Here is a 27,212-nt window from a genome sequence, read left to right as displayed (position 1 = left end):
TTTTCAATTCTACAGGAATATACTTTTCAAGATACAAATCTTAGCCAAGTAAACAAACAATTAAGTGTGGAAGGAGAATACCTTTTAGGAATACAAGGACTCAAACTTCATCTCCCAAATACCTCTTTGAATGAAGTCAAAGATGTGAGGAACAAAACAAGGGCCACAACAAGAACCAGGAAGGCGTGCAATGTGGGAAACAATGACCCCAACAAAGGACCTCAGCCCAGGGGAGCTGAAGAATGAGCAACAGACCTGGAAGCTAGCAGCACAGATGAGGAGAAAGAAATGGGGAGTGTCAGGAGTGGGCAGGACTTTTTCCAGAAAAAGTTACTTGTCAAAATAATTTGAAAGGATCATGTTTCTACAGTACGTAAAAACAAACAACAAAAACTAATGAAGATTCATGAATCATTGTATTATTTTTGCTATTAGAAATTCCAAGACAAAGCCATAGTAAACTATTTAGGTCTCCCGTGAACACGTACCGAGTCATAACCAACAGTGTCTGTTGACTCAATGTAGTAGAACAACTATATTGGGAGGAGAGGTATATTTTAAGACCTAAATTGGCATTTATTTATTCATAGCAAAAAGTCAACAAAATCAAACAAAGAAACAGCAGAAGCAACAGCATGTTACTTAGAGCTTCAAGGCAACTCCTGAAGGCCCTGCAAGGGTCAGAAGCGGCTGCCTGGGCAAAAGGACAGGAGCGCGGAGGCCGAGCAGGACAGCGGGCAGCACAGCGGGCAGCCGATCACCATAAGGCTCTGAAAGCTATTTGGTTCGTAAGTACGTAGATTTATTAGTCTGATTAGCCCACTGATGCTTTTAAATTACTCACAGATTATCAAATTGTGTATTGTTTACCCAAACGGAAGACGCAGCTTAGGACAGGAGGAGCAGCATGGCTTACAGCAGCCACCAGCAAACTTCTTTTAGAAAGGGCCAGAGAGTAGATACTCTGAACTCTGTGGGGCACATGGTCTGTGATGGACACAACTGTGCCAAGACAGCGTGAAGCCCACAGAAGACCTCTGTCCACAAAAGAATACGGCTGTGTTTTGGTAAAACTTCGTTTATAAAGGCAGGCAGTACACCAGATTTGGCCTGAGGGACATGACTGACCATGTCCGGCTCAGAGGAACGGTGAAGACAGAGTGGGAGACAGAGTGGGAGACAGAGCCTCGCTATCATGCGTCTTCATTGCCACTAAGTTTTCCTACTTCACAGACACCTACCCTGTGGCCCTTTACGGCCACGTTCTCAGGTTACTCAGCGATACTCAGTCTCCCACGCACGTCAGTCTGGTTACTATGCCCACCACCATTCCAAACGCTCTAGTCAGTCTGTCCGACCGCCTCCCTCCCAAGCCTGAGGCTCCCTGCAGCTCCGCCCCATCTGGACAGCCTCCCCTCATGGAAAGGCCCCCCCAGCTCCCAGCAGTTTGCGGAGCTCGACCATCAACTTTCTTTTTCCTCCCACTGAACTGGTTTAGTCTTTTCGGAAGCTCTTCCAAGAAAGGAATTACCCAGGGCTTCATTCGTAAGTTCTGATGGATGTGTTTAATAGTCTGTGAGATAAACTGCTTCAACTACAACGGAGTACCTGGCATGAGACCTCTGTCCCACCATAAAATACCAGCAAATGGGGCAAAATGCATTAATCACTTGTTTCAGATATTGAACAAAAGGCAGTACAAGACTGTGGCTTCTGAGAAGAGAGAACAAGTGAGGTGAGTCCTACAATATTCTGCTGTAGACCGTTTCTGGACAGCTGCCCAGGGATGGAGAACTCCAGCAGAGCACAATGGCCTCACTGAGTTTAGGCACATGATGGAGTTCTGGGAGGCAGAGGCTGTTGCAACTGGCAGGACAGAGTCCTGGAAAGGAAGGAGCAGTGGAGAGAAAGAGCTCTAGACGTCCACGCAGAATTTCCCTCACGTCTTTGGCTGAACATCGAGCTGCATATACGGAAAGCCAAAGAAGGACACGACAAAGACCAGGACAAAGACCAGCTACTGGTCATTTCTAAGCTGAACAACTGTAACAGCTCACACAACGCTGAAGACATTTGAATCTCAAGCAGTCAAAGTAAAAAGACACTCGTGAGGGGCTCATGGGGAGCTTGTGGTGGGAAGGATACGGGGAGAATTCAGTAGAGATGTCGTGAAGGCCACACTTCATGTCTCAGATTAAACTCGAGCTGGAAAAGCCATCACTACAGTGTGGTCTAGGAAACCCTAGTGGGTGAGGGCAAAACTATTTTTAAAATGATGCTAAGATGTTATTTGCCTTTTTCACTTTAATCCACTTACAGTGATGTTTTGCAGAGGCTACAAGATATATAAAATATAAACCATCATTACATGATATCCTAACAAACATGCTTATATATTTATGTTTCAAAATATTCCCAGTTAATTTCTATAAGGGTGGTCAATAATGATTTTTCTCATAAACAGAAACTCTATGGGGTCCTTAGTAACTTTAGACTGTTAATGGTTCCAAGACCGAAAATTCTGAGAACACCTCAAAGTGAAGGTTCTCTAGACCTGCCCCAGAAAGCCTCGAGAAGCTTCAAATGGCTCGAATGTCTACAGAACTGCCCACCACTCCATACTTTCTAAAGGAACAAAATCCAAACTCTCCACGACATAATGCCAAAACGTACAACTGCCACATTCAATCAAAGATTACTAAATTAAAAAAATATATAGATCCTTGTAAGGGGCAATAAGCTAATACTAGTAATAATAAGCTAATACAAATAATGAGAAATGTTAAGCATGGTAGAATTAACAATAACAAATACACAACAAGGACTTGAAAGGAAAAAAAACTCGATGAAGAAAAAAATTTTAAATTGCAAGATAACAAACTTTTGTAAAATAAAACTGTGATTAAAAAAATACAATCATCTCAGTGAAAAATCCGGATGGGCTTAAAAATAGATTAGACCCCGCGTGACAAAAGTGAGTTTGGGGAGGGGCGCCTGAGTGGCACAGCTGGTTGAGCGTCCAACTACTGGTTTCAGCTCAGGTCATGATCCCAGGATCTTAATATTGAGCCCCATGTCAGGCTCCACACTCAGCCCACAGTCAGCTTGAGTTCTCTCTCCCTCTGCCCTTCCCGCTCAGGCTCTCGCGCTCTCTCCCAAATAAATAAATAACTATTTTTTTATTTTTCTTTCTTTTTTAAGTGAGTTTGGGGAATGTCATTGAAACTATACAAACCAAAGTACAGACAGAAAAGCAACTGCAGAAAAATCAACAAAGTGAGACTGATCTGGGGACAGTATCAGATAATTTTGTACACATACAACTAAGATTTCAGAAGGCGGTTGTGGGGAACAGAAAAGAAACATGAAGAAATGGCCAAAATTGCTCCAAAACTGATTTAAAAATACCAAGCCACTGATCCAGGAAGCCTAACAGAAAATGTCCTTTCATATACAAGGGAGGGTTGAGAAGAAGGAACATGGGGAAGAGACCAGGTGAGTGAAGGGATTTCTATTAAGTTCTGTGGCTGGTGTCAACTTTTTATTATCAGTAGACAAATGGATCAACTAAACTATTGCCTTAGCAAATAAGTGTATAAAGTATTTTAAAGACATGCATTTTTATTTTTGGTTTTTCGAGACAGCAGGATAACCACTACAATTTAAGACCACAGATTTGTAGAGGAGTTAACTTTTTCACGGAAACACTTGAAAGGCAATATTTAAATATTAAATACTGTCACATACGTCTAATGATCTCAACAAAAACTAGTTGTAAGAAATGTAAACAGCATGACACTACTCAGATCAAATTTCAACACATTTTTAACTGACTTAAATTTAAGTGTATTTACCTTAATACTGACACAATATGGATGGTAACACTGACCACACTGAGAACAGGCAAGTAATCTTCCCTCTGCTCCTTGGCCAAAACTGCCACAAACTACACACATATCCTGAAATTAAAAACACATGAACATAATAATTTAGGCTGGAGACTCGGCTAACAATGTACTAGTTTTATTTTTTTAAATTACCTTCTTAGCTAATACGGCTCTAAAGCTAAACAGGAAGTGGCTTCAGCGCACACGGGACACCGCGGAGGGGAAGAGAGGGGCGCAAGAGCGGGGGCCGTAACTGAGCTCAGACCTGGTGCAAGGTGAACTTGTCGCTACTGGAAAACAGCACCACTGTGTTGTGCATGGAGTTTTCTTCCTCGTCCTTGTTGGATGAAACATCTGCAGCAGATACCTATAAGCAGCCAAACACAGAGGGCACAGTCACACCTTCCGTGTGCAGGACACTTGAGAAACGTGGAGGATTCACACTCAAAATACAATTTCTGCCGAGGCCCAGCACAATAATCCCAAATGAGACTACTATTGCCAAGATAATACCATAAAGGTGTAAGTCCTGACACTGTGGATACTTAATGTGCTCTTTGGCATTACAAGTCCCATGGATCAGGAGCAGGGAGAAAATATAAACCATCATAGCCAGAAATTTTAATGAACAAACGGAAGAAACTGTACTATATTTGTGTATGTATATGCCTCTGTATCTATACATACATATACCTACATGTAAATTGTATCACTCCGTTTTAGTGACTCTCAAACCTGCAATCTGGCTAGTCAAATCTGAGATGTGCTGTAAGTAAAAATACCTACCAGTCTTCAAAGACTTCAGTATCAAACAAAAAAGAACATAAACATAGCTCATAAACAATTTTACACATTTTATATGTTACATGTTGAAATAGTAAAATTTTTGATATGTTGGGTCAAAAGGTATACATTGAAGTTATATGACATCTGTTCCTCTTTTCTTTTTTAATGTAGCTACTACAAAGTTTTAAATCGTGTATGTGATATACATATATTTCTGTTGGACAGCACTGCTTTAAAATATTATTTTGAATAACTTATCAAAATTTCAGTCTTTGCCAAAAGATTACCAACCACAGATATTCATTTCTGGACGTGGTTAAATTTCACCAAATCAACTAAGTACCCACTGGCTTGTTAATAATTATTTCCAGAATGCTTATAATGAAAAAGCTCTACATTAGTTACTAAAAAAGAGAACAGGGAGACCAATGCCAATATTTTAAAATCTTCCCTTACAATCTAGCCTGGAACAACAGACTGAAACAGAATAGGTTAAGTTCAAAATAGAAAGTAATAGTATTGTTGTTCTTGAGGAATGACTGAAAGAATAACTAAGAAAGAATATATTACAAGAGTAATATTTTTCATTGCAAAGAAGTTTAAGAACAGTTTTAATGGACAGTACTACTATTTTATTATAGACTCAACCATAAAGCAACTTATAGTCATAAGTCTAAAGACTACAAGGGAAAACTGTAAGCAACCGAAATAGTCATCACTAGGGAATTACTAAAGCCACGGAAAATCCAAACCGGAAAATTAAACAGCATTTAAGAAACAGTGGTAAAAATCTGTTTTGATTTCTATTAAAAAAAAAAAAAAATCAAGCCATTTAGCTGAGTAGAAAAATAAGCTGCATAATCCTATGTGAGGTAGAACACTATGGTACAAAAACATACAAAGCGATTATATATAGTTCATTGGCACATGTAACAGGTTGACTCAGAAGAAATTGCTGTTTTTCCAGGTCAAAAATGGTTGAAGGTTGGCAACTTCATATGGATCAACCTAATATTGAGAGGCATCAAACTGGTAAAAGAAAGAAAATCAAGACTCAAGAGGAAGCAGTGGTACAAATAACTCTGATCTAACAGTATACTGTAATTTTTTTTTGAGGAAATATATTAAAAAATGTTCATCTTGGGGTGCACATGTAGCTCAGGAGGTTAAGAATCTGACTCTTGATTTCAGCTCAGGTCATGATCTCAGGGTTCTGAGACTGAGCCCAACATTGGGCTCCACACTGGGCGTGAAACCTGCTTAAGATTCTCTCTCTCCCTCTGCCCCTCCTTCCGTGTCTCTCTCCTTACTCTTAAAAAAAAAGTGTATCTCAAAATTAGCATTTTAAAGTTTTAGCAAATCAAACAAGATGATTCATAAAGTAAAATATCATTCCATTAGTAATAACTGAGTGTCTACTAAAAGTGAAGTTACCAGTCATTCACCTAAATGACTAAAGATACACTGAAAACATTATAAAATAGGAAAATGTGGCCATAGCTAAAATACAGCTAACAAAAGGATGCTGAAGTAAGAAGTATTCATTTCTGCATCCCATTTCTGCAACACAGAAAACAAAACAGGTTTTATAACTGGATGATACCTAGTGAACAGCCTCAAAGAAATGATAAAATTTTATTATCTTCAAAGACAAATTCAATGAGAGAACACTTTTATTTGAAATAAAAAACAAGGATGGACTATAGTATTCCCAGTACAAACCAGAAACAAAGTCTGTACAGAAAGCTGCAATATGCCCTAGATTCAAAGAGCATATTTAAAATACAAGTGATTAAAAAAAATCATGATTTTTATACAGCAACTGTACATGTTAAGAAGGAAAACAACAGCATATAGCTTAGTGACCCACTGTTTTCATTGTATACTTTATTTCATGAACTTTAAACTATGAGATATATAAAACCTATTTATCTCAAAGGTAAAGAAGGCAATCTTTGAGAGAGTGTTCTAGTATTGCCTCTATATATAGAGGCAATAGTATATATATATTAATTACTCTGATTTATCCTAAAGAATAAATCCTAAAGGTGACAGAAGTTTTATTTGGCTAGACCACAGGTATAAGCCTAAAAGAAAAGAAAGGTCTAACCTAAACCTCACAAGTGGGAGATTTCCAGGCAGGGACATAATTAAGTAAACAAAAAAAGACGAGCAAATTAAACTCAAAGTAAGAGGAAGAAAACAATAAAGATCACAGTAGATATCAATAAAATGGAATACAGGAAAAAATGTAGAGAAAAATTAATAAAAGCAAAGGCTGGCTCAAGATCAGTACAATTGATAAACCTGCAGCAAAACCAATCAGGAAAGAGAGAGGAGACACAAATCACCAACACTGGAAATGAGAAAGGTGACATCACTACATATTCTACAGATATTAAAAGGATAATAGGCCAACAGATTTGTCAACTTACATGAAATGGATAAACTCCTTGAAAGACAAGTTCATATGAGAATAAATAACCTAAATAGCCCTATACCAATGAAATTGAATATACAGTTAAAAAATCTTCCAATGAGGGCGCCTGGGTGGCTCAGTGGGTTAAGCCGCTACCTTCAGCTCAGGTCATGATCTCAGGGTCCTGGGATCGAGTCCCGCATCGGGCTCTCTGCTCAGCAGGGAGCCTGCTTCCCTCTCTCTCTCTCTATGTCTGCCTCTCCATCTACTTGTGATCTCTCTCTGTCAAATAAATAAATAAAATCTTTAAAAAAAAAAAAAAAAAAAAAAAAAATCTTCCAATGAAGAGGGAAAAAGACAGTGTCTTCAACATATCTTTTTGGGAAAACCAGATAGCAACATGCAAAAGAATGTAACTGGACCATTTTCATATACCACACAAAGATAAATTCAAAATGGATCTAAATGTGATACCTGAAACCGTAAAGATCCTAGAAAAGAACAGAGGAAGTAATTTCTCTGACATCGGCCGTAGCTACATTTTTCTAGATAGGCCCCCTGAGACAAAGGAAACAAAAGCAAAAAACAAACAATTGGGACTACATCAAAATAAAAAGCTTCTGCACAGCAAGGAAACAATCAACAAAACTAAAAAGCAACTTACAGACCGGGAGCAGGTATTCACAAATAACATAGCCAATAAAGGATTAGTATCCTAAATAAATAAAGAACTGATAGAACTCAACACCAAAAAAACAAATAATCGAATTTAAAAAATGGGCAGAGGACATGAACAGACATTTCTCCAAAGACATCCAGAGAGCCAAAAGGTACATGAAAAGATGCTCATCATCACCATCAGGGAAATGCAAATCAAAACTACACTGAGAGATCACCTCACGTCTGTCAGAATGGTTAACATCAAAAACACAACAACCAACAGGTACTGGTGAGGATAGAGAAAAAGGAACTGTCTTGCACTGTTGGTAGGAAAGGAAACTGGTACAGCCACTGTAAAAAACAGTATGGAGATTCCACAAAAAGTTAACAGAACTACCCTAGAACCCACCAATTACACTACTGGGTATTTACCCAAAGAATACAAGAATACGAATTCAAAAGGATACATGCACCCCATTGTTAACTGCAGCACTATTTGCAACAGCCAAGATACAGAAGCAGCCCAAGTATCCAGTGACTGATGAACAGATAAAAAAAAATGTGTTGTGTGTGTGTGTGTGTGTGTGTGTGTGTGTGTATATATATACACACACACACACACACACACACACACAATAGAATAGTATTCAGGCATAAAAAAAGAATGAAATCTTGCCATTTGCAAAGACATGGATGGAGCTATAGAGTATAATGCTAAGTGATAGAAGTCATAAATAAATCTCACATGGTTTCACAAATACGTGAAATGTAAGAAATAAAACAAATGAGCAAAGGGGGAAAAAAGAGAGATAAAGTAAGAAACAGATCTTAACTACAGAAAACAAACTGATGGTTACCAGGGGGGAGCGGAGTGGGGGATGGGTGAAATGGGCGATGAAGATTAAGGAATGCACTTGTCAATGGTAAGCACTGGGTGATTAAAATAAAAACTTAAGAAAAAAATCTTTTCACAAAGAAAACTCTAGGCCAAAATGGCTTCACTAATGATTCTATATAAATACTGTAAGGAAGAATGTTTCTAATACCACACAACTCTTCCAGAAAACTGAAGAGAAAATTCTATTTCCCAATTTACTCAAGGAAGCCAGCATTTTGCCAATAACAAAAACAAAGAAATTGTAAGAAAATAAGACTAGAGACCAACTAATACTCTTGTGAATATAGACAAAAGAAGTCTATAGACATAGACATACATATAGACTTATAGTTTAGCCATTTGAACCCAACAATATACGAAAAAGAAAAAACATCATGACCAAGTATAGTTTATCACAACACAGGCTGCTTTAGCATACAAAAAAAGCCAATCGATATACTTCACCTATCAATAAAAAAGCCATAAATGCAGAAAAAGTGTTTGACAAAATTCAACAGCTACACCTGATTACAAAACATCTCAGCAACTTATGAACAGAAAGGACCTTCCTCAAACTGATTAGGATGTCTATTTAAAAAAAACAACAAGGGATACGTGGGTGGCTTAATCAGTTAAGCCTCTGACTCTTGATTTTGGCTCAGGTCACGATCTCATGATCATGAGATTACCCATGGTAGGCTCTGCACTTAGCAGGGAGTCTGCTTGAGATTCTCTCTCTCCATTTCCCTCCGCCTCTCCCCCCACACCTGTACACACACACTTGCCCTCTCGCTCACTCAAATAAATAAATCTTTAATAAATAAATAAAACAAAACTAGAGCTAACACCATACTCAATGATGAAAGATAAATGTTTTCTCTCCTCAAGACAGGAAAGAAGACAAGGTTACCTTATCACTTCTATCCAACACTGTATTGAAGATTATAGCAAGTGCAATAAAGAATAGAAATGAAAACCTCCAGATTAAACAAACATAAAACTTTATTTGCAAACAACATGATCATAAGCGTCATAAGTGCAGAAAACTCGATGGGTTCTACGAATAAACAAGTAGACGTAATACAAGAGTTTAATAAGGCTGTAGAATATAATACACAAAAGTAAGTATTCCTGGATACTAGCAACAGACAACTACAATCTGAAATTGAGACAACACTGCCATTTACAATAGCATAAAAAATACAGAAAACTTGGAGATAAATCTGAGAAATAATGCAAGAAACATTTATGTTGTAAACTAAAGAACATCACTGAGACAATTTAAAAAGAAAACAGAGAGATACACAATGTTCATGGATTGAAAGACTCTTCACAGTTAAAACACCAACTTCCCCCAAACTGATCTATAGTTTGAATGCAAACCCAATCAAGATCCTGGCAGGCTTATTTGCAGAAACTGACAAGCCAATGGTAAAATTCATATAGAAACATGAAGGATTTAGGACAGCCAAAACAAATTTGAAAAAGTGTAAAAAAAAAAAAAAAAAACAAAAACAGGAAAACTAATTGTCTGATTTCAATAGTAAAGTAAAAATATTCAATATAGTGTAGTATATTAGCCTAAAGATGGAGAAATGGATAAACAGTGTAACACCGTATACTCAGATCCACAAACATACAGATAACTAATCTGTACTAATGGTACAGATAAACATACACATAACTAATGGTAACAAAGGCGATTCAGAGAATGGTGTTCAAACAACTGGGTATTTAAAATATGATCTTTGATCTATATTCACATCATACATGAAAATTAGCTCAAACTGGATCCTATAGATAAACGTAACACCTAAAACCATGAAACATCTAGAAGATGTAAATTTGGGTTATGCAATTATTTCTCAGACACCAAAAGCACAATCATAAAATAAAAAAATTAATAAATGGGACTTCATCAAAATTAAAGCTTTGTTGTACCAATCAAGTTCTTTACCATGACAAGAATACATAAAGAAAACACAAAACTGAGCAAGTTAAAAAACTATTCAAATTTTTAAAATGCACTAAATATCTGAAGAGTAACTTTGTCAAAAAATGTTACCAATGAGCACCTAAAAATGTGACCAACATCATTAGTCATGAGAGAAATGCAAATGAGATATTCCTAACGTACCTGCTGCATTGGCTGAAAGGAAGGTTAACCACAGTGAGCACAGGTGAGAACATGGAGGAAAAAGGCATCTCCTGCACTCTTGCAAACATAAAATGTCACACCCTGCTTAGAAAGCAGCCTCTCCTTAAAAAGCTAAGTACACACCCACCATATATCCAGCCACGCCACTTGTAGACATTCATTCATGGGGAAACAAAGCATATGTCCACATACAGACCTAAACACAGAAGTTCATAGCAGGGGGCTTTTTTGGCAGCTTTTTTAACAGCCAAAAAATGGAAGCAACTACAATATCCTTTAATAGGTAAACAGATACACAAACTGTGGCACAAACTGTCTACTTGTCTCCTGAACTTAAAATGATGATTAGAATTTGAAAAACAACATTTTGGTAAAACAGTAAAGTTACCACATGAAATATTTGCCACTGTTTGCCAATTATAGATTTTTTCAGTACACACTTAAATAAAGCCTCATATACTTGCCAATGAGCAAATACTTATCAATCTTGAATTAAAATATATCAAAGACAGTCATAAAATCTTCAACATTTTTAAAGTATGTAGTAATCTGCAATATTTCTAGTTTCTTCTGTGAGCCATATTATAACAAAGAACTTAAACCATCAACTTAATTTTTTCAAATAAGCTCAATAATGTAACAGGAGTTTGCTTTTATAAAAAAATAAAGGAGGAAATATGTTACATATTTATTTTCGGGAATGGTTGCTATACAAAGATCAGAGTGAAAGAGGAAGTAAGAAAAGAGAAAGAAGATGGGAAATATAAAATATTAAGAAAATTTTAGAAGTTAAAAAAAAAGGAGAAGTAGAGAGTAAAATAAAAATTCTGGCTTATTTCTATGCTCTTACAATGTAGTAATTTTACAAATGAGATCATCACCAGTCAACAAATTAAGGATTATAGTAGAGATAAAGGATATGAGAAATGAGCCTTACCCCAGGTAACACAACTGTCCCGATTCCACTTTTCAGTTTTGACCTGCCTCTGCCACCTCGTCCTGACAATCCCGCACCACGGGGTCTCCGCTTCCCGGGAAATCCTGACCCGCGGCCCTACATAACAGATAAGGAAAAATTAGCATTCTGCAAAAGTCCAAAAGAACTTTAAATCCAACGTGAGATAAAACATGTTATTAAAGGTTACACAAATACTTGCTTCCTCTTATTCTGATTAGATAATAAATATTAAGAGACCAGGCTTATTTTTATCTTTCAACATGTATTATGCAACTTAAAAAGTATAAACAAAAGATGCCTATGATCTTAGAATCAAATGTTGGGTCTGTTTTTGTGAATGCCCTGTACCAGCAAACCTTGGCCTTATTTTTCCCCCTCCTAATCCTACATCCTGTGTGGCTCAACATCCATTAACCCCATCCAATTTGTATTCGACACAGAGCAAGTACCAGGACTCGCCCACTAACCATTCTCTCAGCAATTACAGCAACACTGACGTACACTGACCAAGGGCTGTATGCTAGTCTAAGCACTTCCACTCGTAACTATCTCATAAGGTCAGTACTGTTTTATTAACCCCATTTTAGAGATAAATGCACTGAGGAATAAAAAAGTAACTCGTCAGGGCACCTGGGTGGCTCAGTGGGTTAAGCCGCTGCCTTCAGCTCACGTCATGATCTCAGGGTCCTGGGATCGAGCCCGGCATCGGGCTCTCTGGCATTGGGCTCTCTGCTCTGCGGGGAGCCTGCTTTCCCCTCTCTCTCTGCCTGCCTCTCCACCTACTTGTGATCTCTCACTCTCTGTCAAAAGAATAAACAAAATCTTTTTTTTTTAAGATTTTATTTATTTATTTGACAGAGAGAGATCACAAGTAGGCAGAGAAGCAGGCAGAGAGAGGGAGGGAAGCAGGCTCCCTGCTGAGCAGAGAGCCCGATACAGGACTCGATCCCAGGACCCTGAGATCATGACCTGAGCTGAAGGCAGCGGCCCAACCCACTGAGCCACCCAGGCACCCCTAAATAAAATCTTTACCAAAAAAAAAAAAAAAAAAAAAAAGGTGGCTCATCCAAAATCTAGAGCTAGCCGCTCGGGCTCCAGGGTCCACGTTCTTTAGCAGTATTCCGCACGGCTACTACAGTGCACAAAAGCTAAATTTTGCTAGTGTATAACAGTATTTTTCTGTCTTAAACTTGTCATATTCCCTACTATTCAATAGCTATCTGTATGAACTGAACAGGTGTACCTCACTCTACCACAGTATTTAGAGAATAATGTATGTAAAGTTTATAGGAAAGCTAATAAAAAGGTAAACAGCCTGTGCTTTAACTCATCTGGATAATAATTTTACTTGAAATGCAAATAACTGATCTGAATTTTTACCCACCACACAAAAATATTCTACAGGAAATAAGATTAAATTCCCTGATATTTTAACAAATAAATATTAGGGTTATTTGCTATTGTTTTCTTGTTTATACCCAGACTTATGTATTACTTCCTGAAAAAGTCTGACATCAACACTTTTAATATTCTGTGTATCTAAAATTAAAATAATCAGGAAATTCATGATTTTCCCATAATAACTTAAATAATATGTCACATTTTCAACTGGTATCATTTTTATTGTAGTTTGAAATGCTGAACTCATTACCTACTTAGCACAACAGTTCCTAGGTTGATAATTTATGGTTATAATATGAGCATAAAAACAGATACACAGAAACAAAAAGGGGGTAATCTTTTTTTCTTCTCAGTGTTAATAATTTACAAATTGCCTCTCCTTGCTCTCTTAAACTGCTCTTTTAGATCTCTTGTGCTTCTCTGAACAAGGGATAGGGAGGATTGAACTGGATAGTTTTGCTGTTGATAAGTATGAAAGATTTTTTTTAAAGTTAAGTCAATTATTAAATCAGGACTATAATAATCTATTTTCCTCCCAGCAACTAAGGACACAGGTGAGAATAAGTAAAAATTGGTGGTACTTGCTATAAAATTGTCAAAACATCTTTTATACTCTTAAAACAACGATCTCTACTTCCAACACCTTGCCTATCAGAGTGAGCTGAAAGAGTTCTAATAGTGACAGAAATAGGAGAGTAGAACTAGAACTCCTTTGAAATCCCTGATGAGTCTGAAATAAACAGCCTTATTCCAGAATATTAAATACAGAAGATGAAGAAAATTATCTTCTCGAGGTAGTAAAATATTTTAACTTGATGACTAATACTTTTCACATTATTGTTTACCCTCTAAAATGCATCAGACTACATAACTTACTTCAAGAACTAGCAGAGTCCTCCATCAATGACATGAGAGAGAGGCCCTATAATTGTGAGGTTATTAACACAGACAGTGAAATCTGCTGCAATTCTGGTATTTCTTCTCCATTAGCACATAACAGATTAGTGCAGTTTTCTTTTGTTCTTTTCTAAGCAACAAAATTTTATGATTATCATGAATGAGCAAGTCCTAAATTACTTTATAGCCTGTGCAACAAGGATTTCCCCCCCACAGAAAAACTGTTAATTACAACATAAAAGGAAGCAACCATAAAAAGAAGTTACTAAAAATTCACACTTAAAATCAGTCATGGAAAATTGCAATATAATTTCCTCCTAATCCAGATTTTTAAGTGCAAGCATGTTGACTCTTCATACTAAAATTTTTAGATTAAAAAAGTGGCTCTGGAATCTGCACTATTTATGTAGAAAAGAAAGGCTTAATTCTTAACTTCTACTTGGACAAAACCAACCAGAAAGAAATGATACATGAATGTAAATGCAATTTTATTTACCACTTTGATGCTCCAAATGGCACTGCCAGGAAGTTGCCGGGGTTTAAAAATTTCCCGACCTTCTGAAATGTCTGGGGACCAGGAAGGTGGGCTCACTGTGTTATGGGTACTCCAAGCCCCCTAGGATATGGCAGGTGAGAAAATAGATGTATAAAACTCAGCAACGTAAAAGGTCAAAGCCAGCAACTGAGGAATTTTAGAACAGCAAAAACAAATGCAGACGTATGGAAATTTAGGACATATTGCTTCAAGATAGGGAAAGGAAGCTTATGGCTTACAATGACTTTATGCTTAAATGTTTGCAGCTACAATTTACATTAAATATTTTATTCAGATGGAAACATCAGTGCAATGAAACATATTAGGAATCAGGGTTATAGGACATCAACATTGACTCATGAACTGTAATTGTAGAACCAAAACATAAAAGTCAATTAAATTCTAAGAATTAACACTTATATAGAAGAAACTACTTGGGGATTAGTTTCTTCTAACAACTATCACTCCCTGGAAAAGAGAAATAACCTTAGCGAACGTTACGTTCACCTGCTGCAGTTGGCAAGCAAATGCAATCGGAAATGAGCAACTGACAGACACATTCGCTTCGAATATGGAAAGTCAGTCCGCAATCTTAAGATGCAGTTATCCGTTATAATCCCAGGGTCTAACCACTCCTCCTTCCAGGGACCACGAGTGGTAGTTTTGGTTTTTATCTTTATTTAGGGACTATTATCCTTATATTACATTCAAGGGGCTAATTTGTACAGTGAAAAATGTTAAAGCAAATTGTCCTAAATTTGCAAATTAAAATGCCTAAGATACTTGGTTATTTATACAAGAAACAGTACCTTATTAAAATAGTTCAAATGAAAATAAGACATTTTACTTCTTAATAACCACATTCAGCAAAACCCTGTGCTAATCTGATGACGATGTTAAGGAGCCTAAATAAAAAAGTCTACTCCACAAAGATAACATTTTAAAGAAAAACACAAAACAAATGTCCAGCAATAAAAAACCTATTTTGAATTAGGCAATTCCGTAACACATCTATAACTTCTACCAATTAAATGACCCAAACTTAAGAAACACAGTACTTACCAGGTTTCTAGAATATTCTCAAACAAGTAGTAGCCTATTAATCACATAAAACTACCACCAGGAATTTAAATAACCAACCAAAATAAGAGTTTAACTACCCTTTGGGGAATAGACAGTTAATGCAGTAACAGTATTTTGAGGAAAAAAAAAATACACACAAGGAAAAGACTGGTTTCACTTTTAATTAACCTGCACTCCAGCTCAGTGAATGCGATCCTGAGTTTACTGACAGGTGAATGACCTCGCTTCGCAGTATCAGATCAACTTGCCTCTACACCTCTGTCTTCTTTCCTGCCGCATCCAGGGTCTTTGGGTAACTGTTATGCTGCCAGAAGTCCTTTCTCTATGCTCACTGTACTCGAACTGTCAGCTCCTCCATACAGTTCTGACAGGTTCAAGGCAGCACACCTGTGAAAGTTTCTCTGCCCTTCCTAGCTGACCTTTCTGTCCTCTTCCACCACCTAACCTCCAAAGCCGCAGTGCTTCCCAGGGCTGAGGCCGGGACAATCTTCCTCTCTCTGTAGTCTCTTCCCAAGTGGTATGATCTATCATGTGGGCCGTAAACACCATCTTGGATGTTGCTGTCTCCCGAATTCACATTTCTAGTTCCCACGAGTTCTTGCAGAAGTCAGCACGGTTTTCAGCTTCCTCCTTAGCACGTCCATTCTGTCACGCCAGACCTCTCAGGTTCACCACGTCTAAAATCACTCCCTTCCTCAGTTCCATCTCACCATCTTCCCCATCTTTAGAAATGGGCTCCAGACCTCAGGTCAGAAAATGGGGAGTCCTCTGATCTGTTCTTTTCCCTCATCATTCTCCCCTGCCACTCCTTCAATCCAAACCATCAGTCAATCAGCATATTCAATCTCCCAGCCAGCTGCTCTACTGGATTCTCCCTACCCAGCATTCTCCCTCAAGCCCTTCTCTACACGCAGCCAGAGGGACTTTGCAAAAACTGGAAATCCAATCAAGCAAGACACTCCCTTGCTTCAAACCCTTCCAGTGCACTTACTTTACTGCAAACCTTCCCTGGTGCCTCTCTCCCACCTCATCTTGTGGCCACCTCTTGATTGTTAGGCCCCAGCTACCCTAGGTTCCTTCAAACGTGCCAAGCTCTTCGCCACTCGGGGGCGGACGGACTCAGAGCAATGGCGACCCTCCAGTGGATGGTTCTTCTTCTGATTCTTCACTATGGGCTGGGACATTTCTCCTCAAAGAGGCCTTTCCTTCAGTGCCCCAGCTGCACTGTCCTCTACCTTCAATATGTTTTGCATCTTCTCACTGACTGAAATTTGGGGCCATATGTTTTACTGTTTCTGATTATTTACTGGTAGAGAATGGGGGCAAGAGTTATCTAAACTTAGTTCTCTCAATGTTTCCACTGGCTTTTCTCTGATAATATTTGGCTACTGTATAAAATTCCTTTTGATGGATCATTTAATGGTATGTCAGCAGACGGCTCTTAAAACATACTATAAAAAGCCGTACTCTCGGATAACATGATATTCACCGTAATTTAAAAGTTAGCTTTGATGCCAAAACCGTGTCTCATTTTAAAAACATTTACACTTCATAGAACATGGATGAACATAATGGAGGGCTCCATAGATCAAGAATGTTTGGATGCCATTTCAGGAATAATTAGAAAACCATTCAACTGCTATGAAGAACTTATATAATAAAAGCTGGGGGAATTACATTATGAATTTTAATAAGTATATTATCATAAGACACTGGAAGATAGATTGTGTGCAATTTTATAGGAACTGGAGAAAAATTATGATCATACTTAGATGTTTTGACAATGAAGAAATTACCTAATATATTCTTTAGACCTTAAAACTAAAATACAGCTATAATTGCCAACTGCAATTATAAATTATCCTACAGATCTCAGCTTTGATGAAAAAGAATTCACACAGACAATTCAGAGGTCAACTTCCCTGTCTCCTGAAACAGGTTTATACTGTTGTTACACTTAAATTTATACTTACTACATTTGTATTTATTTGTTCCCACTGGACTAGAAGCTTGATGAGTAAAGACTATTCTTTTTGTTCACTGTTAAACATTCTATTCAATGCTTATTGAATGCCTATTTTTTTCCACTGGGCATTTTTTTAGATGCATAAATGCATCAATAAGCATTATAGTATGAAACATACTAATTCCCCCATTAGATATAGCCTACATTCCTGAATTTCCTCACCTTAAAAAAAATTACTAATCCATCCAATGCACTGTTACAAAATGAATTATAAGCAAAAGGGTTCAAAATGTAGCCATCAGGAAACTAAGCTGTGAAGACAGCTAAAGAGAAGCAACTTGCTATCAAATCCTACAGAAACTTAAAAAAAAACCCACAAAAACCTGTATGGTTGAGATTCAATTAGATCCTAACAATAATGACTGACCCCAAAACCTGTTTAAAGTTGATATTAAGCTGGGGCGCCTGGGTGGCTCAGGGGGCCTTCAGCTCAGGTCATGATCCTAGGGTCCTGGGATGGAGCTCCGCATTGGGCTTTCTGCTGGGCAGGGAGCCTGCTTCCCTTCCCCCTCTCTGCCTGCCTCTCTGCCTACTTGTGATCTCTGTCGGTCAAATAAATAAATAAAATCTTTAAAAAAAAAAAAACAAAAAAAAACACAAAGTTGATCCTAAGCTTCTTTTTACCTGAGGCCAACTTCTTGGGTAAATTTATCAACCTGGTAAATTATGCAATGGAAACAGTAATGGCAAGTGGAGCAAAGGATATTAAGGTCAACTTTCTATGATTAGAAGCCCAATCCTGTTGCTGGTTGTTAAACATGATCGATGTCATTATTAGAGCCCGAGTATCCGGACCTCCTGAAGAAGTTTCCAGAGCAGGCAGAGGTTCGGGGCCTCCTGGGCAGACATCACACCTCCAAGTTCCCCTCACTCAGGCCCAGGCTCTCCCAACACGCTCTGCGAAACCAAGGCTGCTATGGAAGGGTGAGTCTGATTTAGAGAAAGCGAGAACAATGGAGAGCAGAAAGGATGACCAGCAAGAGAAACAGTAAACCTAAGCATCTGTGATTCCTTTTCGGTACCTACACTCACTCATGTACATTACAGCCATAACAGCAAACGACTCATTTCTATGACTTACAGAATTCTTTTCACATAAGTCAGTCTCATATATAATACCGAGTTCAACATCAAATGGAACAAGAAATTTAGTCCTTGACAGTGCTTTGATAAGATGATAAAAGTACAAAAACAGCTGTTACCAGCTTTAGCCTTCAATAATTTAGGAATGTGAATCTGGCTGGTGCCAGCAATGGTTTTGGTGATGGCTTCAGAAATACCACAATAGGCACAAGGAAACCAAGAGGAAAGGGACGCTTCTGATCTGTATGTGTTTGCAGCTCGCCACTGAGAGGGCTAGGTATTTTTTAGGTTTAAAACTACAGCTTCTCAGTGATTTAGAGCAGTGTTTCCTGGACTTCAGCTGCACCGCACACAAGCCTGAGCTGAGTTTCCTCTCATGCCTCTGCTTCTCCATAGTACCTGGGGTTTCCTCTCCAGCAGCACGTATCACGTGGAGTATAATTAATAGGCTGTTCAGTTCCAACATCTGTGCAGCCATTGCTTGGCTTTGAACTTGAGAAACCTACTACACACCATCCGACCCACCCAAGGCCTGTATTTTTGTTGGCACATTTCAGTACAAGTAAGTATCAGTCGATGTGATTGGTTCTCCAGAGCTACGTTTAGTACAGATTATTGTCTCCTCAAGCCGTCGTTTTCACAGAATATCTGTGTTACTCTGCAACTCAAGAAAGCAAGCAGGGCACTACTACCACTTGCTATGGGTCGGGTGCTGTGTATGTGTTACTATTAAATTCCAAGATCAGGGGCGCCTGGGTGGCTCAGTGGGTTAAGCTGCTGCCTTCGGCTCGGGTCATGATCTCGGAGTCCTGGGATCGAGCCCCGTATCGGGCTCTCTGCTCAGCAGGGAGCCTGCTTCCTCCTCTCTCTCTGCCTGCCTCTCTGCCTGCTTGTGATCTCTCTGTCAAATAAATAAATAAAATCTTAAAAAAAAAAAAAAAAATTCCAAGATCACCCATATGATATAGTTTTACAGATGAAGAAACAAGACAGTTGGCAAGGTAACGTGCTTGGTGTCACACAGACAATAATGGAAAATAAGGATCTGAATCCAAGTAACTGCACTATGGAAACACGCATGCTAAACCTGTATTAGCCGATCCTTCCTGGTATCGATTACAGTAAGAACGGATGTAAACAATACAAAATACTTCTTAAAAATCACTTTTTTAAAAGGCAGCATAGTATTTAGACTAGAAGAATGTAAGTGGAAAATAATCTGGGCAACTACAGTGCACCCTTTATCCTCCACAGAGAAAACAGAATATGTATCTGTTTACTAATGAAACCCTCAATAGATTCTAAGACAAAGTATCAGAAATATAGGTTTTACCTTATCGAATAGGTATCCAAGAAGAGACAATTAAAACTATGTGGGGTAATTTCTTTCCTTTTAGTGACTGCCATCGTGTATGTGTTATAGCAAGCAATGCCTCAAAAATCCAAACATTTTAATTAAAAGCTGGATATGAAATAATTTAATAAGAACTAAACTTCTCCTTATTTGGACAGTATGATTTATAGATACGCCTTTTTTTAACCTTAAAAAAAAAATTAAAAAAATCAACAGTGCCTCTTACTAAACGATTTGTTTACAAGCCAGAAATGGTGTCCACTATTTTAAAAAAGAAAGTGCTTACTTGGAATTGTTAATAAAACTACAATCCTCTACAGTTCACTGCCCGGGAGGTTTGTTTTTCTCTCACAGGAATAGATTATGAAACTGATTTGTTAACTCAAAACATTTCATTCAAAATGCTATTGCAGTAGACAAGAATGTTATAAAATTCTATGGCTCATAATAAAATTAGTTAAATTAATAAAAAGTAAAATATCCACCTCACAATGTAATGGAAAAGTGGTTATGATCTAATGGAGTACTATCCTTGGAAACATCATATACTGAAGAAATTTCACTTTCTGAGAACACCTCAATAAATTTCAGTCTCAGAACTTAATGGAAATCTCTAAGTTTTCCATATATAAGATTTCAGCAACAAAAAACAGAGCTAAAATCAAAAATGAAAAAATTCCTAGAATTTGAAAGTTTTCAAAATACAGCTGAGTACTTATGTTCACTTTTATGAAATTTCACTGAAATAGTAAATATTTCAATAAAACATATTTCCTAGGTTTAACAAACTTCTTTCAATACCATCATGAAAGCATGTAGTACACAAGTGTCTGAAGCAGAGCACAGTCATGTGATTATATGCAATATTTTTCCATAAAATAAAGTGATACAAATAGGATAAGTAACAGAAGATGGGCTGAGATTTCTATTATCTCAGAATTTCCAAATTAAAATGGATAAATACAACTTTGGAATGAGAGAAATAAGTAGAAAATGAAAAACACATATTTGATATGCTGAAATAAAAAATGTTTCCATCCTCTTTTCCACTGCTTTTTAAGAGCATTTCTTGAAGTAAGTCATATGCATAAAAGTAACAATGAGTAGCACATCTCTCTAATTCAGGACTCTACTTGAGGGCTAACAGCAAAGACGACTGTAGGGCTGGTTTAACTGGTGCAGGGTGGGGTCACTGCACTGATGCGTTTTAAGGCTCCCGAGGCAATTATAACATGCAGTTGGCCAATAATGACTTTTCCAAACCTAAGGTCCTAAGTGGATATACCCATAAAAATACTGAAAAAATGAAACACTAAAATATATATTAAAAAATAACTTCAATAAAGGATGAAAGAAAGAAAAGCCAACTGGTTCACTGGGACAATTTATATGAAACCATGTCCAGCTGGCTGGCTGCCTGTCACTGCTCCAATTCCCTTCTCCTCCTACCATGTCTGTACTCTTCTCCCTTATCTTTATGAAATCCTCTGTCTGAAATGAGAAAGAAAACAAAAAAGAAAAAGAAACATTTTCTATCCACAACCATCAGGAAAACTTAAGTTACTGTTTCTATAGTAAGGCTGTGAAGCATATATCCAAGAAGTACTTCAAACAGCTCATGAAGAACATAGTATAAATAACACCTAAACTCTTCCATATAAAAAGTGTAATATAAAACACTAAACTTCAAAGATTAATCTCTTCTAAAGGGAAAATAATCCTGTATAGATTCTGAGATGGTCTGAGTCCTGACATGTCAGACTCAGAACGGTGATATACCCATCCACACTCCAGTATCACTACACATACTCATATATATGTACTCATATGTATGTATGTAAAAGCACATGAACATGTATGTGTACATATGTAGGGCTTCTATACTGACAATCTAATATACACTGAAAATACACAACGAGTTGTTGCTACAACAAATCATTTTTATCATCCGTATTAAAATATGTCCCATGAGCAACTGGAGGGTGTAGACTATTTCTACTTCAGAGAACCATTCTGAATTTATCACTCTTTAATTCTGCTGGTATTTCTTTTCAAATGTAGTTCCTTTTCGAACTAAAATTTTCCTGTTTTTAAAAATGTCTGCTCTTGCATGGTCCAGTAAGATAGCCATTAGTCATGAGGCTACAAAAGACTTCTAATTATGTAGTGGGAAACCAGATCTTGAACACTTAGCATGAAAAGTAAATGTAAAATATCGCATTAGTAACTTTTATCATATGCATAATATAATTATTTTTACATATATTATGTATTATAGAGTTACATATAATTTTTATATATTTTTGTTATATATATTTATTATATAACATATATAAAAGATTAAATGCTAACATATTTTTAATATATTAAGTTAAAACACTAAAATTTATTTCACCTGCATATTTTTACTTTTAAGTGGGACTATTAGAAATTTTTAAATTAGATCTATTGCTTCTTGGCCTTTTGGCTAAGATCAAGTGTAGATCTATGAGGCTTGCATTATATTTCTGTTAGATAGCACTGGCCTACCCTTCTACTGGCTAACTCCTTTCTCCAAAAAACATTTCAATAATCCAATCATTAGCTGACACCTAAAATTCTAAAGCTTTCAAATTTTTTGTTTCTAATTAAAGTATTCATTTAATTTCTAAGTGAATTCTTCAGAAAAGCTCACATAATATTAGAAAATGGTTGAAATAAACATAAATATTTGATGACTATGAAACAGAATTTAACCAATGAAATGTGCAGTTCGTATGATCGGACAAGCTTCACTATACCATTAAAGACCAGAGAACCTTCAACAAAATATGGAAACACTACTGATGTTAATCAGAACACAGCAAAGAATCTTGCTTATACCACAATCATTGCCATAAACATCCATCTCATTTTATATCCAGTCCGCACTACAAGAATACGCAAAATAAACATGAACCAAAGATATAACACAGGAATTCTTGACATCAAAGAAATTCATACAACTGAGTGACAGACTTCAAGGATTTCCAACATAAACACTGGAATATTCCCTGGAAGTTATGACCTCAGTACCTCAACAACGATAAAAAATAAAGAGCTGTCTTGTTCTATCCAATCCATACTCTCCACAAAAACAGCAATATATTAGCAAGCTATGCATCGCCAAGTGAAGGTTGTCTGCCACACAACTAAGACCAAGCTAACAGGCTGAACATGCCTAGAACTGTTTATGAAATTAGCAGCAAATTATGAAGCAGTAATGAGACAATGGCAACTCAACAGAAAGTAGGATACTACAAGAATTGGGAACTGAAAGAGAATACAGCAGAAGCGATGACAAATGTTAGGACACAGGTCACATAAAATGGGATAAACCTGGAAGACGCTCTCAAACACACACACATTAAAATACACTCAGACTCACGATCTTAAGGACATTAAGTCCACAGAAAAATAATCCTAATGGTTTCTCAGTTGGAACAGAAGTCTCTATAGAGTAAAATTTGACAAGAATATTTATGATGCATTACCTTTAAGAATGTAAATATCTGAACCAAAATTAAATTAGAGACTGAAATTTCATTGCTAACATTTTTTCAGAGCCCAAACCACGTAACTGTTACTTAACAATTATTTCAAAAAAAGAAAACAAGAGTAAGGAGGAGATGAACTGGTTTGAGAAGAAAACCCTCTCCTGGGAGAACCTAAAATAAGTATCATGGAAAATACTTAGAGAAAGGCCTATAGGAAGGAGTGTCTTAGGTTACTGCTTATATAATATGCATATATAATAAATTTGCCACAAAGGACCCATTCTTTCCCACGAGGCAGTTACTTTGCCTCTGGTGTGTTAGCCTGCTGTCTTTAGGGAATAAGCTATATCTGGAATTTAGAGGAGACTAATTATCACATTACAATAAAATTCTATTTTTCTACTTTGCTTCAGATTCCAAAATTGGATGATCAAGATCAAGACGGTACCACTAGAATGTCAAACTTTAATCACTGGAAGCAATTTAAATCATGAGAATTGAAACTTCAAAGTACCATTGTGACTAAACACTGCAATGTTTGATTATCTTGCCATTTTATGACAATTACAGAAAGCAGAAATTTTGTAGAATGAATCTTAGCTACAGTGTCTCACTTTATTTTCTAGTTAGTTTCACTTAAATTCCACTAAAAAGAACTGGAACTTAACCTTAAGGGGTAGAATCCACACTACCCAGGTCATGGGAAGAACTCCCCTCACTGCCCAAGGACCAACAATGCAATTCTAAGACTCTTCCATGAAAACACTGAAGTAAATCCTAACTTGGAGGTGGGGGAGAGGTCACAAAGTTAGCAATTAATAGAAAAATCCAAATGAGAAAAACACACCATGAAAAACTCTCTTAGTAAATTTTGATGCTTAAGCAGTTAAAAATTTAGGCAAAGAATAATACCAATAAACAAATACTGTAGAGGGAAAAAATAAATGTTAGTTACAATATACCTCAAACTTTACTGCTTCTTTAAGGCTCTACTGTTACTGTGGCATAGAATTTCAAAATTTTAGTGTTTTCTATTAGAAACTGTAATCACATAGGTTGCATTTGTAGGTCCCAACCAAGTTAATTCTGAGTAAGATCATTTTAAGTTTAATAAATTAGTCTTCATCATAGCTTTAAGAAAAAAAAAAAAAGGCCTCTTTGGTCAACATTACATCTAAGTTCTACCTGGAAATAGGAAAAATAACCCTCCAAACCAAAGTTCCACATACGCCTTATTTTATGGAATTGCTCCAACAGATTTTTCCTGTCCGTATCATTAAAATCACCCTACCTGTTTGGACCGAGGTCTACCAGGAGAAAATTTTCTTTTGGTAATAGCTGGTTTACCCATGCCGATTTTTGGAGTGACTGAGATATATGTTGTCGGCAGAATGTTTCCAACAGAAGCATTGAGGGTTGAAGGGTAAGTGTGCAGTATGTCGTGGGAAGGCAAGCCTGAAGAAAGCGGAGAGGAAGACACATTTGCCTTGCTTACGTCTGAGGCAGACACAAATGACAGCTCTGTCTCGGGTGGTAATTTCACAGGTTTGTCTTCTTGGCATAAACCATCTTTCACACAGCCCTCGACTGCAGGAGCCATTTCAAAGTCCGTAAATGCAGTGGAAGAGTCAGAACGTGGTTTCTGCTCCATTTCTTCTTGTACCCTTTCTACAGCCAGCTGCTCCTTAGGACATAAAGCAGTACCTTCCTCACACGGGGACACTATGGCATCTGGTGGAACAGCGGCAGATTCAATGGTCAATTTTGGAGGCCGTGATTCTTCCACAGAAGCCAACATTCTGGGTTCCTCTAACCGCGGGTCCTCGTGCCGCACAATGATCTGCTGTGCATGGACGTCGACATTTTCTGTCACTTCCATTTTGTTTTCATTTCGATCTTCACAAACATGCATCACTTTAGAAGACATTTCCATTTTTTCACTATCAACTTCATGAGAAATCTGATTTTCCATTTCAGGATTCATTTTATCTTGGGAGGATTCTACAAAATTTGGAATATGTTATGTTAATGTACTTATAAATTTAAAATCTAAAAATTTTCTGGCTTAAAAATAATAGACTTGGGCAGGAAAAGGGGGGAGAAGGGAGACAAGGGATTTCCAAAGCACACTTATGGTTAAAATCCTGACTTAAATCAGAAGGTATTTATCAAGAAAGCCATTTCAAATTAATAAAGACCAAAATACACCAAGATTTATGAATTAGAACTAGTCACAGATCAGGCCAGAAAAGCTACAAAAACATCACCTTAATAGGATCCCCAGAGTTTAAGGTGGTTTCTGTTAAAAATATTTAAAACAGAACTTCTAATAGAATTCTATTAAGCATATATGTTTTACAATTTGAACAATTACAAAAAGACTACCAATTCTGTAGGTAAAGTTATTCTTTCAACAGCTAGAAAAATGAGGCTCAGTGAAGTTACATGAGGTGTCCAAGTTAAAAAGTAAAGACTAATCTAGAATATACAGCGATTTTTCACGGGCATTCAGATGTAAACAACTCAAATGAAATATCACTGACATAACCGAAATTCATTCTGCAGACTCAAATGAGTAACGAACACAGATAGAAAAGACTTATTTTACTTATTAGCTGTACCTGCTAACATATACATTTTTTGGACAGAATCTTTGTTATTTCCTCATGATCAATAATTAAACAGTCAAAGCTTAGCAAATTAGATATCAGCAATATCTAAGTCACTAACTGGTAAATTTTAAGTTGGGGGCTAATGTGTTAAGCCTTTAACCCTACCACGCCTGAAAACAAAGTCAGAGATCCAATTTACATGAGTCTTACATGGCTCTGTAGGTAAGATCACCAGGTAAAAAGCTCTTATTTCAAACACTATGAAGGTAATTTCTAAGTTACACTGATAGAGTTATTAATTTCCTCATTACTATTTACTGTGGTGACTGCACTTAACTATGTTCTGATATCAAAATGAAATCCCACTTTTTATTCCTACTCCCTGAAAGACTACAGTTGAGGATAAAAGAAAAAAAAAACATCAAATAATGGATCTAATCCAAATATTTTTACACACAAAAATGCTTCGAAAATACTCAACATTAAAAAAGAATGCTTAGGGGTGCCTGGGGGGGCTCAGTGGGTTAAGCCTCTGCCTTTGGCTCAGGTCATGATCTCAGGGTCCTGGGATCGAGCCCTGAATTGGGCTCTCCACTAAGCAGGGATCCTGCTTCTCCCCACCCCCTGCCTGCCTCTCTGCCTACTTGTGATCTCTGTCAAATAAATAAATAAAATCTTAAAAAAAAAAAAAAAAAGGACTTTTAAAACAGAAAATTTCATGTAAATAACGAGTTCCATTCATTTGAGTGACTCAAGTGAAAAAACTTATCCTAATGGCAAATGAAGCCTAAATTGTGGTTAATAGAAGACCAATTACCTCAAGACTCACTGGAAAAAAGAAAATGTGCAGCACACATGCAGACCACCAGTACACTCTTTCTGTACACTAGGCAGGAAGGAGTAAAAAATGTAAACATGCTCTTCATCCCAAACAGTTCTATTATGTTCTACCAGTAGTCTT

At 37.1% G+C, this 27,212-nt stretch overlaps 1 protein-coding gene across 12 annotated transcripts in view; it reads right to left on the bottom strand.

Moving 5' to 3' along the window:
• KMT2C (lysine methyltransferase 2C) overlaps positions 1-27,212 on the bottom strand; it is a 206,982-nt gene that overhangs the window by 74,053 nt on the left and 105,717 nt on the right. For 11 of the 12 annotated variants that reach the window (XR_004380607.1, XM_032840119.1, XM_032840125.1 and 8 more), the window contains exons 14-18: positions 24,931-25,640; positions 14,540-14,659; positions 11,725-11,841; positions 4,153-4,254; positions 3,855-3,959 (exon numbers count right to left, since the gene is read on the bottom strand). Coding sequence is in view for 11 of the 12 variants with exons in the window: in XM_032840119.1 (XP_032696010.1) it covers positions 3,855-3,959; positions 4,153-4,254; positions 11,725-11,841; positions 14,540-14,659; positions 24,931-25,640 (1,154 nt within the window). In the remaining variant the exon portion in view is untranslated. The remainder of the gene's footprint in view (positions 1-3,854; positions 3,960-4,152; positions 4,255-11,724; positions 11,842-14,539; positions 14,660-24,930; positions 25,641-27,212) is intronic. The other variant, XM_032840128.1, reaches the window with a different exon arrangement.

This window comes from Lontra canadensis, unplaced genomic scaffold, assembly GCF_010015895.1.
Source record: "Lontra canadensis isolate GAN:19392208 unplaced genomic scaffold, GSC_riverotter_1.0 scaffold111, whole genome shotgun sequence".
NCBI classification, from domain to species: Eukaryota; Metazoa; Chordata; class Mammalia; order Carnivora; family Mustelidae; genus Lontra; species Lontra canadensis.
The sequence above is the reverse complement of the archived record's forward strand: the minus strand, read 5'-3'. Positions and strand labels throughout refer to the sequence as shown.